The 17,667-nt window shown below is 40.4% G+C and overlaps 1 protein-coding gene across 3 annotated transcripts; it reads right to left on the bottom strand.

Moving 5' to 3' along the window:
• Positions 1–1,769: 1,769 nt before the first annotated feature.
• On the bottom strand, positions 1,770–16,326 carry ctcf (CCCTC-binding factor (zinc finger protein)). 3 transcript variants are annotated; one of them, XM_085413116.1, is made up of 16 exons: positions 16,151–16,326; positions 13,249–13,429; positions 12,972–13,126; positions 12,659–12,778; positions 11,962–12,141; positions 7,263–7,478; positions 7,014–7,176; positions 5,763–5,933; positions 5,517–5,650; positions 5,314–5,434; positions 4,895–5,044; positions 4,632–4,792; positions 3,786–3,968; positions 3,532–3,667; positions 3,199–3,441; positions 1,770–2,948 (listed from the first exon to the last, which is right to left on the bottom strand). In XM_085413116.1, the coding sequence occupies exons 2-16, from the start codon at positions 13,415–13,417 to the stop codon at positions 2,704–2,706; spliced, it is 2,547 nt and encodes an 848-aa protein (XP_085269242.1). In that variant the 5' UTR covers positions 13,418–13,429; positions 16,151–16,326; the 3' UTR covers positions 1,770–2,703. The 3 variants fall into 3 exon arrangements, with proteins under 3 accessions (XP_085269242.1, XP_085269243.1, XP_085269244.1); XM_085413117.1 differs by having other exon boundaries at positions 12,972–13,108; positions 16,151–16,324; XM_085413118.1 differs by lacking the exon at positions 13,249–13,429 and having other exon boundaries at positions 12,972–13,108; positions 16,151–16,325.
• Between the last annotated feature and the right edge of the window lie 1,341 nt (positions 16,327–17,667).

The raw sequence follows: 17,667 nt of genomic DNA, 5'->3' as shown, positions 1-17,667 counted from the left end.
AACTGATCACAAATGTATTTTATAATCCCACCTTTTTGAATAACTACACGTTTAAGTTAAAGAACAGAATTATGCAGCAGTCATAAGCCCATTAAGATGATTTTAATTTTCATCATCTGTACAATTTCTCATTTTCAAAAATGACATCACAAACATTTGTTTTCTTGGTCTTAAAATGGGGACACTTAATCTTAAAACTATTTTCTCAATTTTTCTGCAAAAACAAACAATATGGAATTTAAAAAACAAAACAACCCCAAAACAAACAAATAACAACAAGAAAAAAAACAAAACAAAACCCCGCACTGATTTCAGAACAGTCATATAACCTCAAATCATTCCATCAGGACATGAATATGACAGATCAGGTAACTGAACATTGTCTTGTTACACAGGAAGATGCCTGACCACAACTGTACAGTGCAAATCTGATTCATTTTTTTACACAACTGGGCATTTACATTACAGAAGAGCTAAAGTCACCTTATGGCTGTAATAATCCATAATTCAACTGTCTTCAGAGAAATCAAATCATATTATCTGTTGACACTTGGATCTTGAGGAATCCTGGAAACTGAGTGGAAGTGAGAACGACAACATGGAAATACAAAAGTAGCAATTTGCCAAACAGCTCTATCAATGGGGCTTTTCCATTACCTCAAGTTGGTTCAGTCTTAGTGTAAAGCAGTTTAGCTAAAACCTAAAATATGATATGCACACTGCACTACCAGCTGGAAAACTTGATGGTGGAGGATGGTGCAGCAATGGCAGAAAACAGCTTACATTAGCAGTTACTTTTCAGTGTTCATATAGCTGAAAGCCACTGATGTACTGCAAAAATAAGGCTAATGTGTGAGTGTGCAGACACGAAGAAACTGAAATGTATGAAGAACTGAACGCAGAGGCTTAAATGCAGCTTTCTCTCAGAGATGACGAAGGCAGGGGACCAACTTGGCCAGATAAGATCCAGTATGTTGAACAGTGCATTTGCACAAGGGTCATTCTGTCCCTACAAACGAGTTCCAAGTCACTTCTGTTTTTAGATACAAACCCGTCTTCAAGCAACAACTTACAGTCCACTAGAAGTCAAACTGGCCCCACTACGCATTGAACTCAACCAACTGCAGAGAAACAGTGACAACTACAGAAAGATCAAAAATTTAACTGTAATGCATCACAGCAGACACAAGCTAACCAAGAGACAGTCGGGGGTGGCAGAAATCAATTCAGTTGATTTGGGTATATATGCTAATCTGTAGAATGAAAGCATGATGGTGAGGGCCCTTCGCTCAGGACACTCAGGTTTAGAAAAATACATGCAAGCCTTGCTGTCTCTTTCCCAACACATGTTCAGATAATAAAAACATTCAAAGGTGTTAAAATGTTTATGTACATGCACTCCATCCGCCACAGCTAGTTTTCACTGATTATTGTAGATGAAGAACGTGTTTGAGCGACTGATTTACAAAATGCATAATGACTGTTACAGTAAGAACTGGGATTAGCTGAAGTGCTTGGGGTGTTCAAAAACCACTGCTATAATACGATATTGTATAAGTAGGATTATCCACATTTTCTCCAACCAGCGGGGTTTCATGAGACGTGTACGACCCTTTCCTTCAAAAATGTGGACAGGAGGAGAAACATTGAGTGACATATGAATGACAAATATCTCCCATGTGTGAAACAGTTGAAGTTTCGGCTGCGTGTGTGATATGGCCAAACTCATTTATGAGCCGTCTCATCGTTTTAGTTTACATAAGTTGACTGGGGGCTAGTTTCAGTTCACAACAAGGTTTAACAAGAAGGCTGAAAAACTATCATCACTCACTTCTATTGATGTCAACACTTACCCCATGCCTACTCACAGGAAGACTCATTCTGCTAACTCAGTGTACAAACAGCTGACTAATAACACCACTATGGTGACCATGTGGCTTTAGGAAAAAAAAAAAATTAAAATCACAAAACTAAGCAAAAATGGCATCTGAAAGTACCAATAATGTCATTGTTAGGAAAAGCTACATTCTCTCTCTCTCTCACACACACACACACACACACACACACACACACACACACACACACACACACACACACACACACACACACACACACACACACACACACACACACACACACACACACACACACACACACACACACACTTGGAATTTGCAAAATCAGCATAGTTGTAAAGAACTGCAAGAAGGACATCTCACAGTTCTTCTTCTAAAAAAAAACAAAAAAAATACTTGAATGTAAAGTTCCATCAAATAATGTTCTCATATTAAAGACATGGAGAGGGTGTGTGGGTAGAGACTGGCACAGGATGTGGCTTTGGGTATGAATAATTAGCTAAATCCACTTAGAGCCATTGAAAAGACATTCAAACTGGAAAAAAGCATTTAACAGCAGAGAGCAGTTTTAGCTTTGACATTATCTGTGTACAGTAAGGGTCACGGAAGGATGTGTGACAGAGTCCTGAAACATGGGCATACAGGCTGACACACGGGGATGTGAAGACATTGTGTTTAAACACATACATGCAGCTTCTACTCTTAGTGCACGACTGCTCCTGCTGTCGCATTCGGAAGCCATTTTAGCAGAACGGCTGCCATTGTATGAAGCACGAAATGAAGGCCATGGGGAAGTATGCAGTAATTTTAGTCATAGTCCGGCTACATGTGCGTTTCTGTGTTACGTTCACCGGTCCATCATGCTAAGGATCATCTCTGGTGTCAAATCTCCGTTGGCTGAAGCTGCCGCTGTTTCTTCGTTCACAGGAAGCTCAACAGTCTCTACCCCTTCATCAAGCCCCACCCCCTCCACAGTGAGGGCCACTCCCTGCTCCAGAGGAGTCGCTGCAGAGGCATCACCTTCCTCCTTCTTCACTATGATGTTCTCCACTGCCCCAGTGCTCTCATCCTCCACTTGAATGATGGCAGCAGCTAAAAAGCACAACAGACATATTTCTTACTATCCATAGCACTATCAAAAACGACAGGTTCGTTTACTAGAGTACTCGTCTTCTACGGTTATTAATCACTAACATATATGGCATACATTCATTTCTAATTTGTCACAGACACTACAGTTAAAAAAAGAAAGCCCGTTAATGCTGGAGCAGGACACTTTACTATTCATAGAGGTTACTCTTCTTAGATTACTTCTTTTTTAAATTTGTATTTTAATGCTCACCAGAAGCAGTTGTTTTGGTAGCAACTCTAACGGACTTGCTGGGTGTTGGAGGCTTGGGGGCATTTTTGGGGGGGCGGCCTCGTTTCCTCTTGACTGGTGGCTCATCGGGGGCTGGTACAGGAATGGCGGCTGGAGCCTGGTCCAGCTCCATGCTTTCTGGGTCCTCCTCTTCCTGTAGAAGTGATGACTCTTCCTCACCCTCACCCTCTTCCTCATCATCATCCTGCTCAGCATGATCCTCATCTGAATGAACACACACAAAACAATCTAGTTGAACACAGTTACAGAAAAACACAGCCCTGTATAAACCCCAAAACGGCATCCACGTCTCACCACTGTCATCATCATCATCCCTCCTGCTCCTCATCTTCCTCTTTCTTCCTCTTCTTCCTTTCTTTGGGATTGTAGCTCCATTCTCAGCATCCTCCACCTCACCGCTGCAGTTCTCCGCGTGGCGAGCCATGGTGTTCTAAAAGAAACACACCCGTAAACAGTCTGTGTTGTGACTTGCAGGTAACTAGCTGGCCTAGGAGTTGACCCTTAGCTTTCACTTCATGTGTGACAGCTAAAAACACATGTAATCTTACCCTTCGGGTGAAGGTCTTGTTACACTTGGGACAAACAAAGGTGGCAGGGATAAAGTTGGGGTCATGGTAGCGTTTGAAGTGCATGTCCAGGAGCTGCTTCTGTCTGAAGGTCTTTTCACACTGGCTGCAGGCATATGGTTTCTCTCCGGTGTGGGTTCGGCGATGCATGACCATGTGGCGCTCCTGGACACAGCAACATGAAAACACAGTTTTCACTGTTAGCAGCAAATATTATTTCATATATCATGCATGCAATAACGGCCAGCAGTTAGATAGTTGACAGACTGCTGAATGTATGGTCATATGGTCTCATTTACACTGTGTAGTGTTGTGCTGATGACGTCAGGAATCGATAATGGTCAAGTTAATAGCGATACAGTGATCAAGGTAATTCATATCCTAATTGATGTATTAAATTAGTATTGTCATTGTGCTAAGACTCTTAGCTTTGTCCACCATGACTGGAGAAGTCAAGAATACTGGTGGCTGCTGGTGCTAGATCCCTCAGCCTCCTTGTACATGCACCTATGGTATGAATTGAGGGGGAAAAAAATCCTATAATGAAATTCCTGAAAACGAAATCCTACATCATCTCATTCTCGGTGTCCATACATGCTGACCTGTTGGGGTAACGCCTCAAAAACAGTTTTAGTGGTTATCCATCATAACACCATACTGTCCCAGTACAGTTTGCTACTATCAAACTGCAGAGCCTTCAGCTTCCAGACTCACTCTCAGACTTTTAAACACGAGTAGATGATTCACACTTGAGACTAAACTGAAACAATAATATTACTACAAATATGAAAAACCTGGTTGTCACACAATATCAGTTGTATTACAGACCTGGCGACAGCAGTAGTCACACATGTCACATTTGAACCTCTTCTCATTCTTATGTGACTTCTGGTGCTGGATCAGAGCGTAGCGCTCATGGAAAACTGCGTCACAGTAACGACATTTCTTTCCGGTCTCAATGAATGAGTGTTGCTTACGAAGATGGACACCTAAGATAGCACACAGATGACAGGAGAGTAAATTAGGTGGCAGAAACAGCAAGTTAAAGTAAAGTACCATGTGTATTTGTGTGTTTACACAGTGTGTTTTACCCAAGTCACTTTTGCGTGCAATGACAGTGTCACAGTGTGGACAGTGGAATTTGGCCACATTTTCAGTGTGCTTCTGCAGAATGTGCATCTTCATGGTTCCACTCTGGGTGAATCGGGCATGGCAGATGTAGCACTCATAGGGTTTCTCTCCTAAGAATGATGATTGAGCACATACAATGTTTTACAGTTTCATGTTTTTCATTTCTTTCTCATTTCTCAAAGAGGCCCATATGCCAATATTGGAGTAACTGGGTACTAGCAGTCCGTACCATTTCTAACTTGAGTAATTTAGTCTGGGAAGCAATTTATTATTCTTTCGCATGAAAACAATCAATAAAGCTGTGCACCAAAGAAAACACTTCATTGCCCTTCAGTTCTTTAAACACACAGGAGAGGAGCAGTTAAGGTGTCGGCTTTACCTGAGTGTGTCCTCATGTGTCTCTTCAGCTTGTAAGTGTCTCTGCTAGCGTAACTGCAAAGACTGCACTGGAATGGACGCTCGCCGGTGTGGGAACGAATGTGACGCTTTAATTTGCTCACCTACACAACAGTCACACACAAAGTTACATTTTGGTAAACACTTAAACACCAAGAACACAAAGCAGACAATAGATAAACTTGCCTCCACACTGGCATAGTCACACATGGAGCATTTGAAGGGTTTCTCGTGTGTGTGCTTGTAGCGACGATGGCGAACCAGCTCTCCACTAGTCACGAAAGCCATATCACAGTCTGTACACTTGTGTGGACGAGTTCCTGCATAAATAAAATGTAAGCAATCCTTGCATACTTGTGTGAAAAAAAAATATTGAACTATCAGCACAGTACAACGTTGTACATTTTAATGACACCACAGATTCATGTTTACCGGTGTGAGTGTTGAGATGGTTTCTTAGCAAAGTGACTGTCCTAAAAGCTCTTCCACACAAATGACATTTGTGAGGTCTCTCATCTGTGTGGCTCTTCATGTGCCTGTCCAAGTTGGAGCGTCGAGGGCATGTGTAGCTACACAGCTCACACTGAAATGTCTTCTTCACTCCTAACAAACAACAAAGACATCGAAAGATTTCATATTCAGTAACAGTGTTTGTATAGCAAAACAATGCAATGCATTTGGGGCTAGCTGCATCTACGGGACACGCGTCTTTAACTAAAACAGTGTTAACTTACAATATTAAGTTTCAACAGTTAAATACAGCTGCTGAACCATTAAGTTAGGACTGATTGTACATCTCTATTCATATTCTTGTTGTGTGATCACTTTTGTTTTGATCATTCAGAGCTGATTTATATCAGAGAAGACAAATAAACAAGACTCATTAAGTCAATGTGCATAATCTGGACTAGGTTTAAGTTTGTTTGGCATAACAAAGATGGATCCTTGCAACCAACTTACTATATCAATTCCCTAGAGTACCAGGATTATGAACCCATGTACATATATAGATTTTGGGAATCATTTTTAAAGAACTTATATAAATCACTGCAGCACAAAACAAACAAACAAATAAAAAAAAAAAACACATGGCTGTAGGGTAGGTTTGCTAAGTAAAGCTAGTTTTGATTTAATAATTGTTTTCTGTCACATGATCCTGTATATTACTGTAAGGTACAGGAACCTAGATATTAATGGGTTTTTTTTTAAGCCTTAGGCTGTATCTGCTGGCTTGTTATGTTTGGTAACATTGCCACTCGAGTTTTCATTAATGGTTTCTGTTGTCATTTTATCTTATCTCATTCACACACTAACATAGTGGTGTGTATGGCTGCAGTAGCCTAAACAGCCAGCTGATCCTCCTATGCTGTGTATTTCAACTTTCTGTGGTTATAAGTATGCAGCTATGCTGGGTTGGTGCAGTGCTATTCTCCAAACCCATTTAAATGTATTTATAAAGCACATGAAACAAAGGTTTAAACAATAAATTAAGAGATACACCACACATACAAATCATACAAACCACAGAATAAATTTGAGATTTAAGGCATAACATGGGGAAGTAATTCATTCCACAATTTAGGAGCTATGACACACTAATGTACAACTGAAGCAGAGTTGTACCGCCTCAAGTGGTGTCAAATCAATCTGAGTAGGTGCTAATGGAAAAAGCCCTTTACTTACCCTTCTTCTTTATCTTGGTAGGTTTAGGTGGTTTCATGTTGCCGACCACTTTCTCAGCATTGACCTCAGACAGAAGGCCCTCCTGCTGTTCTTCCTCAAAGTCATAGACACTGACATCCATATCCTTGTCTCCCTCAGCATAACGCAGACGACTCTTTTTACCCTGGACAAACAGCAAGTTCAGTTTCAGTACAGCAAAGTCTCTTAAATCTGCATTTACAAAAATAACAATCCCACCACCTTTCTTACCTTTTTGATCTTCTTAACAACTCCAGATGGTGGCTGATAGTCTGGGTCCTTAGCCCACGTTGGGTCGTCATTTGGAGGCTGAACAGGCTCCTCTTCCCCCTCTTCCAGAAGCTGGTTACCCACCTCTTCATCTTCCTCCTCGTCAGGTTGCGTTTCTGCTCCTTCCTCCTCCTGTTCCACAGTCTCCACCTCACCATTAGCACCAACCTTAACTACCTAAACATGAAAAGGCACAAACTGCTCAGTCAGGGGGTGTTATTCAAGTTTTTATTCAGAACATACAGGCACTACAATTGAGTTAAATGCACTTTTGGTGCAAAATTATTACCAAGAGTCACAAAACAGAGAATGAAAGCAAAAAAACCCCACCAAAACTTAAGTACTAATGAACCAGTAGAGAAAGGTGAGCAGCATCTTAGTTAAAAGGGGAAACTATAGTTAACCACTTTTTAGTGAGTGCTTTCTTACTGGCTTACCAGCAGAACGTTCAACAACTACCTCTTTACATCACCCTCCAGAATTTGAAGATTGGAACCAAAGTATAAGGTTTCAAATGATAACAGAATTGCTACGTTAAATGTTTTTTCCTAATTTCTTGCTAATGTATGTCCAGTACCGGAGGATCAGTGGGAAAGCCAAGAAAATATGTAAGTGGTTTGCATTTTGTTTCACCACAGGATCTTCAGCAAGTTAATTCTCTGTGGAGAAAGTTACTCTCTCAAGGACAGAGAGGAAGTCCACTGGTACTGATATGTCTTCCTAAGTTTCCAGTTCAATTTTAAAATTTCCCTCCTTTTCACATTTTCCATTATAGCTCTTATGATTTTACACTTTCAATTTGTGTAATCCTTGGTATATTTTAGAAATGTATCGAATTCCTTGAATTGATTTATATGCCATTAAGAGAACCTTTAAAAACAACTGACACATCTGCTTCAACATCTTTCTTTTTAAACGCATTTCCCATATAATGTCGATTTTTGTGAAAATCTATAGAAGTCTTGATTTGTCAATCCTTGTTCTTTCAAATCTTCAAAGCATTTTAAAAGTGGTCCCACTAAGTAAATGTTTTATTTAACCAAACCTATGTCTTTTATCCTATAACCTATATCTATATCATTCTTAAATCAACTATCAGTTTTATTTGGGCTGAATTCAGGGTCGTATATTATCTAGTGTATCGGTCTATAGAGTTCCTTGGGTTGCTTCTCTCTCACCACACTGAACTAAGTCCTAAGAGATGTTTATATCCAGGGGTTGGATTCATTAAGGTGGAGCAGGTTCTGTAATGGAATATGACTTTATATTTCCATCTCCTTCCACTGTGCTGTGCAGACTGAGTTACACATGTTCGTCAAGGTTGTGATCTGTACTGCCCTAAACTAATCTCTAGTATTTGGCAGGAAAAGACGTTCTTTGTCTTTAGCCACTTGCAGGGTCTTAAGTTTAATCTTGGGTCCTTTGCCCTGCCAAATAAAACAGCAAAACCACCTGTCGAGCTCTTGAAAGACTTCTCTTTCTTTTCTCTAAGCACTTCTGGTGCATGATCATGTTCCAAGAAAACCTTCCTGTCTTGAAAAACAAACCCCTTTTTTCTGCCAGACAATTTTGAAACTTCTTCCTTTACCTTGAAGCTGCCAAACTTGGCCACTATGGATCACTGAGGGGCAGCACATGGCAGCTTCAGAGCGACAGAGTGGTGAGCGCTCTCCATTCCCAGCTCCATAGCATGTGAAATAGCCAACTTCTCCCTCAATGCATTTTCTACAAAAGCAGCTACATTGGGCAAGTTTTCTTCTATTCTGTGAATTCTTTCACAACTCGACCTTCCTTCTTGGTCATTAACCTGGCTTCCAGCCAGCTAGCATGGGTATCAATATTCTTTCTTCTGCTTCTGTAATTCTTTTTTCAGTGTGGTCCATTCCCTTGCTCATTTTTACAATTTTACCTTTAATTTCACAGAGTTCAGTACTGTTTTCATGGCAGAAGTCTCTTAACTCTTTGAGGATGGTTTGAACATTAGTTGAGTTGCTAGTATCCTGTTCCTCCATCCCCAAGTGGCTCTCATCAGGGTCTTCTTCCCACACAAATAGGGCCTTTATCTTGAAGTGGGACACTCTTGTATGCCTTCCTTTCAGCATAGTGATACCATCTCTTGAGTTCAGTGGTCAACTAGTTAAAGTAGGTTTACATATATGACGTATTTTTTCCCTAAAGGATCAGGAGCTCAAACTTTATGCTCCTACTGTCATATCACCCAAACTGGAAGTTTAATGACACCCAGACCCGAAGAGGACACTTGATTGTTTTTAAAGACACTGATCACTTCAGTTCTTTATATGTTAGAACTTTCTACAGGGCGGGCCATTTATATGGATACACCATAATAACATGGGAATGGTTGGTGATATTAAAGTCCTGTTTGTGGCACATTAGTATATGTGAGGGGGCAAACTCCTCATGATGGGTGGTGACCATGGTGGCCATCTTGGATACAACTTTTGTTTTTTTCAATAGGAAGAGGGCCATGTGACACATCAAACTTATTGGTAATGTCACAAGAAAAACAATGGTGTGCTTGGTTTCAACGTAACTTTATTCTTTCATGAGTTATTTACAGGTTTCTCTTTGTTCACAACCATTGACATGTCGAAGAGGTTAACACGTGAGGATTGGATTGAAATTGTGTTGATATCTGGTGAACGCAGTAACCGGGTCATTGCAGCAGATTTCAATGCAAGACACCCTACGAGACCACCCATCTCCCATGCTACAGTTAGCAAACTGCTTGCTAAGTTTTGTGAAACTGGTTCAGTGTTGGATTTGCCAAAATGTGGACGCAAGAAAACTGTCACTAATGAAGAAACATCAGTGGCTGTCCTAGCTTCATTCAGCAAGAGCCCACAGCGTAGCACTCGCCGCATGTCACTGGAGAGTGGCATTAGTCCAACATCCCTTCAGTGGATATTAGCTACTCACAAATGGCACCCTTACAAACTCCAGCTAATGCAGCATCCCAACGAGGATGACCCAGATCGGTGCACAGAATCTGCAGAATGGGCAAAACAAAAATTGGAACAGGACCCTCAGTTCACGCAGAAGATTTTGTTCAGCGATGAGGCAAACTTTTATGTGAATGATGAAGTTAACAAACAAAACCACCGCTATTGGTCTGACACTAACCCACATTGGATGGATCCCTCCAAGACTGTTGGAACAACAAAAGTGATGGTTTGGTGTGGTATATGGGGTACAACGATAGTGGGTCCATTCTTCATCAATGGAAACCTCAAGGCCACTGGATATTTGAAATTGCTACATGATGATGTGTTTCCCTCTTTATGCACTGAAGCTGGCACGCTCCCTGAGTTTTCCCAGCAAGATGGTGCACCACCACATTATGGGTGCCAAGTCCGAGCATTCCTAGATGAACAGTTTCCTGGAAAGTGGATTGGTCGTCGTGGGCCAGTTGACTGGGCCCCAACGTCTCCCGATCTGACCCCCTTAGACTTTTATCTTTGGGGTCATCTGAAGGCAATTGTCTATGGTGTGAAGATACGAGATGTGCAGCACCTGAAACTACGGATACTGGATGCCTGTACTGGCATTTCTCCTGCGGTGTTGCTATCAGTGTGTGAAGAGTGGGAGAATAGGGTTGCATTGACAATCCAACACAATGGGCAGAACACTGAATACATTTAATAAGTGGTCAGAAACTTGTAAATAACTCTTGAAAGAATAAAGTTACGTTGAAACCAAGCACACCATTGTTTTTCTTGTGACATTACCAATAAGTTTGATGTGTCACATGGCCCTCTTCCTATTGAAAAAACAAAAGTTGTATCCAAGATGGCTGACTTCTAAATGCCCACAATGGTCACCACCCATCTTGAGGAGTTTGCCCCCTCACATATACTAATGTGCCTAAAAATCAGAGAATATTAACCTTGCCCTTTTAAATTCAACTTTTCTCTTGTGTTAGTTGCTTTTAAAATATCTCACATAGTTAAGGTTGTCACAATAAAAGATTAAAACAATTATTTTTGGGTCAAGTAAGCAACAACAATGTTGGTACTGATACTGTGGTAAAAAAGTATCTGATTCAATAGTAATTTTCAATATTGATTAGTATCATTTCTTGCAACACTACTATTAGATACAATATTTTTAGGTTATCTGAGACTGCTGTAATTCTGCTGACTCTGCACCATGTTTTCCCGAGTTGGTAAGATAAGCTTCTTGTCTAGTTGCTGGCAGACTGTTCTCAGCAACTTATAAACTGCAGCCTAGCTAATGATCACCTATGGGCACGGATGATCTAACCAAATAGATACAAACTGAATTTTTGGAATGTGAAGAAAGGTCACAATGGTTGGCTAGTGTGAAAAAACACATTAAAAAAAAAAATTAATAATAAGAATAATTTCGCCCAATGCTTGCTTGTATAAATGACACATCAAGTGATAAATAAGTGTTCTTACAAGGTGTGTTTGACCTGCTGTGGCCTTTACATTAATGTGACATTCAATTTAGACCAAAGCTTTGCAGCAGCTCTTACACAAAGGCTTCTGAGCCTGACCTAAAGAATATACACTAATCATTTTTAACATTAAACGACTAAAAAAATTAAACCTTTGACTATAGTACATATATAATTTTCAAATGTCATGCATGAGTTTACAGCTGTACATCTGTGTACCTGAAAGCCTTCAGGCAGTGGAAGGGTGTGACAGATAACTGGGTCTCCATCTTTAGGCATTGCAGTAGTGTCTACAAAATTGCCCTGTTGAAGCGCCTCTACAGTAGTGGCTGAAACAGGCACCTGAACCAGCTGTAGCTCCCCCAAGCCCAACGCGGCTTGCTCCTCCATGTTCACCACCTGAGGACAGGACAACAGAAATCATGCCTTCTGATTCAACAGAGTAGTGAGATTTTACTTACACACACACACACACACACACACACACACACACACACACACACACACACACACACACACACACACACACACACACACACACACACACACACACACACACACACACACACACACACACACACCAATCTGGGGGGGTGGGTTTGCCTTATTTGATAGAACAGTGGAGAGAGGCGGGAATGTTGAGAGAAGTGCTAAGAGTAAATGGCCTTGGGATAGACAGGCCTGCATTAGTTTTAGGAATATGTGTCGCCTGCTCAACTGTGTAACCAGCACTCTACTGAAACTAATAGACAACATTAACTAATAGAAAACATAAACTTCATTAAAACTATATTAAAAGTCTACTGGCTTTGTTGACACCACAAATGGATAAAAGTAAAAAAAAACCCCCCCCAAAAAAAACAAACAAAAACAAACAAGAAAAACAAAAAACAAATATGAAATGGAAAAAAAGTACCTGTAGGGTGATTATCTGCGTTTGATCCACAGTTGTCACAGTAGCTTGGTGAGCACCACCTGGTACACCTCCGACCACACCCACCGCAGCTGATGATCCTCCCACTGCAGCATCTATTACCTACAATTATGTATAATAATGAGCACTGTGGTAAAGATGCATATTCTGGAAGGCATGCTTGGTACTCTAAATTCAATAAATGTCATATCTAAAACTAAAGTGACATCAAAACATAATATTTTCATTTTTCTTCTAAGTTTAAATAACTATTAAATCCTGAAAAATAACGTAAAATAATGTAACTGTAACTCACCTCAGTTTTCATCTGCAACAGGGTGGGATCCAATGAGTCCATAACCATCATTTCAACACCTGTGCCACCTTCCACACCAACTCCTTCCATTAGCTGTTGCTGGGATTGAGTGGCTGCTGCCATTCCTTCCCCGTGACCTGTTGGATAAAACAGACCTGTTGGATAAAACCTTTGACTGTTTTAATGTCAAAATGTCCCCGTTTACATTACAAATGAATACTTTTTTAAAAATTTTTAACAGCTAAACGGTAAAATTACATATGAAATGAGTAAGAACCTTGTTCTACGACAACTCCAGCTTGTCCCTCCACCACACCCCCAGCCTCAGCTGCTTGCTGAAGGAGATCCGCCACCATGGCATCCTGGCTGTGAACAGCTTGGATGGACGGAAACTCTTTGGTGGGGACATCCACAACCCCTACACCATCTGTTGGCCTCCCGTCCATGCTGGGTAGGAACTGAAATATTGTGTTGTGGAAACAAACATTTTCTAGCAGTGTGGGGCCATATTTTGTCTAGGACAGCAGTATACAGTCTTACAACTGAACACAAGAAGTTGACTAAACTATGACCATATAAAAACCAAAGGAGAAGAAACTAATCAGTAGCCGGTTACAGTTTGATCATGTATCTGTTCACCAGCATGTTAAACTTCCATCTCAAAACATGACATTTTTCTGATTTAACGTTCTCCCATTTCTATTGATACTGAGGATTATTGCACATAAAAACATGATTTCTGTATGCATAGCATCTACTTTCAGAACTTATGAAAATATGAAAAACAGATTATTCAAATATTTCATATCATTAACTAGTGAACCGGATATGTACAATATTAAGATTCTGGATAATATTAAAATGTAAAACAAACACCATGCTGCCACTATCAAGCTGTACTCTCAGAATGGGAACAAAGTGAAACTTATAAGGCTCAACTTTTTCTTAACACTACAGCTGTTACCTGGAATAGAAAGGATAATGACTTAAACATGACTTTGCTGACTAGGCTGCAGTCTGCAGGGTTCTTGTATCAGAGATCTCCTTTTTTTGCTGCTGAAAGCCCTGAGCTGTGCTCGATCAAATGCCTGCTACCTGACTGTCCCTGCCAACCTGAAGGACAGGAGAGGGATATATTACACAGCAGCACTATATGCTTATGTATTCCGTGCACATTCACAAGCAGTGACTTAAACTGCATCATAACGCAGGGAAAAGGGTTGTGGACCTGAAGGAGTACTATGAATGGAAAAAAAAAAAAAAAAAAAGAAGTTTCGCACTAAAAGTGTCTACATTCAGCATGTATTTTTCTCTCTGCCGCTGCAAGATCACACTACAACATTAAAAACTATGTAGTGTTACACATCATGGTGAAATCTGATATAAAGAGGTTTAAAAAATATCTTAGAATAAAGGATCAGCGATATATGATTACTGCCATTTGCTGGTTTCCCCCCCTTGAAATCTTTTATTTACCAGTACTAGCCTGAATAAATCAGTATGTTTCAGGGTAGGCTGAATTTGTACTAACAGACTCATTAAATCTGCACTAACCCCCCCTCCCCCATTCTTCTATAAGACTAGACTTTATTAACAATGAAGAAAAACAAAACTGACACCATCACTGCTAATTGTTTAACTTGAGCAAAACCCTTAACTGTACACAAAGGGTGAGATCTAACAATCAGCTTTGAAATATGCTGACATTTTACACACCACACAGTCCAGAGAAAATTGCATTAGTAGCTCAAGAAATGATATGTGCTTAGATCTGAATACTGTGCTAAAAATTCACCCTTTTCACCCTTAAAACACCACACATTTAGAGATGTGTATGCATTTATTTATATATACACATATATATATATATATACACACTTGAGATGAAGTAGTGGCTGTGTAACTACTCTTACACACACCATAACCCCAATGTGATTTTAGAATACTGGCAATCCCTGAAATGTGTTTGTGAGATTCGACACATTTGTCTTTATTTGCTAAATGTGGGAAACTGGAGAGGCTCTGGCAAAGGCCTTCATACATCCTTCCATTTACAGCAGAACAAATTTACCACAAAACAGCAATCACTCGGAGCGGAGCAGTCAGTTGTCGTCCCCTTTCAATGCATTTATATAGCTGTATTTTTGTAGCTCTCCAAGCCGAGTCGTAGAGGGAGCTCTCTGCTGTAATATATATCTGTGGCTATGAGGCTCTAGGTGGGCTTAGAATAAGCGACGAACTGGCAACGGGTGTAACAACACCCGACAATTCAGAGCACGTCGTGATGGGCTAAAAAGGAGAGAGGTGCAACATTCAATAATGGAAGACGGCTGGGAGAACGCTAAATGCTCATCTGATCTTCGAGAACGCCAAAGATCGTTCTGCTGTGAATGCTTCGTCACTCTCCCGCACTTGCCTCGGCGTTGGCGTTTCCGTGTGTGTACTTTGCAACGAGGGGCCACAATAATCAGTTTGGTTCCAGTATTTCAGATGCGTCAGGAAAGTGCTGAGTAAAACCTTGGTTAGGGTCACGTTTCGAGACTCCGTTGCTTCGAAACATTCAGACGTATTAAGGGCGTTGGGTACAGAGGGCCTCAAGCCTGTCAGGTCGACGTGATCCTGTTAGCTTTGCTAACGGTGACTGCTAACCAACGCTAGTAGCTATCTCGCTTCTTTTTCCCCAAATATAGATTTGATTAAACGTTATGCAACACGCTAAAGCTCAAAGTAACGTGAACAGGATCACCCAAAACGACGCCAATGTCGCAACAATTATTTCGTGCTTGTAAGATTGTCTGGGTTACACTTTATATTAATGCAAACAAGCTAACGTTAACTAACTTAAACCCGCCAGTTCGATGTCGTCAAGGTAGCAAAAATGGGAAACAAAGAAGCGAGAAAATGGACGCCTTGGCCTAAACTCTCCAACCAAATCGACGGAGTATTCACAACATGTCTTCGACTATATTCTAACAAATACGTACGAAATACAACTGGATGTATACATATTTATTGTAACTTGTGTTTTTAAGCATATTTTGACAGGGTTTTCAATAACGATAGAGGGAGACAAACACTCTCCGACGAGCTGCCCGGACCCAGAGCCCCATCGTGACACCTAGAGGCCGATTAAAGATCCTGCAAACTCCCCCCTTATGTGAAAAGTAGTGATACTTTACCTCTTTTAGTCTGTTTCTCCTTCTGCTTAACTCGGCGGAAAGCACAGAGTCTGTGCTACAAAGTTTAGCCGACTAGGGAAAAATGCGGGCTTCTTCGCAGTTTGTTTTAATCCTTCTCCTGCTTTAGCAGAGTAGCTTCTGCCACAAAATGGCAGTTGGAAGCTCAGTGCGCCTGTGCGGCCGCTGGGGGGTGGTGTCGAAGCTGCTGCAGACACACTGATTGGCCAGGAGGGGCGCCCCGTTGGAATACAGTGAAGCCTATTTATCACAACGTTAGGAAAACGGACGCTTTCACAACCCTCGGAAATGCGACATTCACAAGAGAATAAACCCGAGGCGTTAACGTTTTCAATAAAACATACAAATGAAAACATGCTCATTTAGAACCAAAGAAAAAGTTATGTAACTGAAATGTTTTTAGTCTGTTTAATATTATGGGAAATATTAACTTTTTTATTTGTGTCTGACACTAAAATAAAGATATGCAAAGCTTTTAGCTTTCCATTTATTACATGAAATGACTTGGATGATTATCCTGAAGATATACACCCACATCTGAGCTGTAACTGTGTCCTGCTTTTTTAAATCTCTCTCTCTACACACACACACACACACACACACCCCTTCCAAAATTTAGTGTTCTATGGCTAAAATTCTACTCTGTGTGTGTGTGTTTGTGGGGTGGTGGTGGGTGGGTTAACACTCAGATACACAGAGCTCTTCATCTAAAGATGATCAATCGCACAGGAAGCTATCTTACAATGTTTTAATAGTTTTTTTCAATATACTTGACACAAGAATGTTTGAAAATACATCTCAGAACACTAGAAATAAAACATTTGTTTACAATGTTTCACAATTCCCCAAGCTTGATAAAAAACAATTGCATACATGTGTGTCCTGCAATGGGATTTCATCACTTCACATTCTCTTCATTCTTAAAGTATCTCATTTCTGTCTTATTGCATATCTCTTATATAAAAAAAATCAAGGCACTTAAAAACTGAGATGCCTTGATTGCAAAAGGAACACCTGTAGATTTCTGTTGTCCTATAGAAGTCAGTGTAGTAAGAACATTAAATACAGTGGTAGCATTGATATATACAGTGATTCCCTGCATGACATCAACTCTATAACAGGATTCCAGTGACAGTGCATTCTGGTGATCTTCTTAAATTGTATAATCAAACCAAAGATCATTATGGATGCTTTGAAGGAACTTCCAAGTTGTTTCATTTTTTTCTCCTTTTTTCCTCCCTTCAGCATTTGTGATGTGCATACGATAACTACAGCTGTAAAACACACTCTTTTCTGAATCTATAAGTACTAAAATGTGACATCCAGCTCATATTTCATGAAGTAAAATAGACCAAAGTCCCACAGTTTAAATCTTTTTTTTGTTGTTTTAAATCTGTTTGCCCAAATCCCTACCATTTAAATACATTTTTAGTTGGCTTTTCCTCACAACTCATCTCAGATGGGTGACAAATCAAAGGAAAACAATAGTAACATGCATG

This window comes from Rhamphochromis longiceps, linkage group LG7 (assembly GCF_057381845.1).
Source record: "Rhamphochromis longiceps isolate RC_006_pf linkage group LG7, R_longiceps_female_GT1.1, whole genome shotgun sequence".
Classification (NCBI taxonomy): domain Eukaryota; kingdom Metazoa; phylum Chordata; class Actinopteri; order Cichliformes; family Cichlidae; genus Rhamphochromis; species Rhamphochromis longiceps.
Note: the sequence above shows the minus strand (reverse complement) of the source record. Positions and strands in the feature narration are given on the sequence as shown.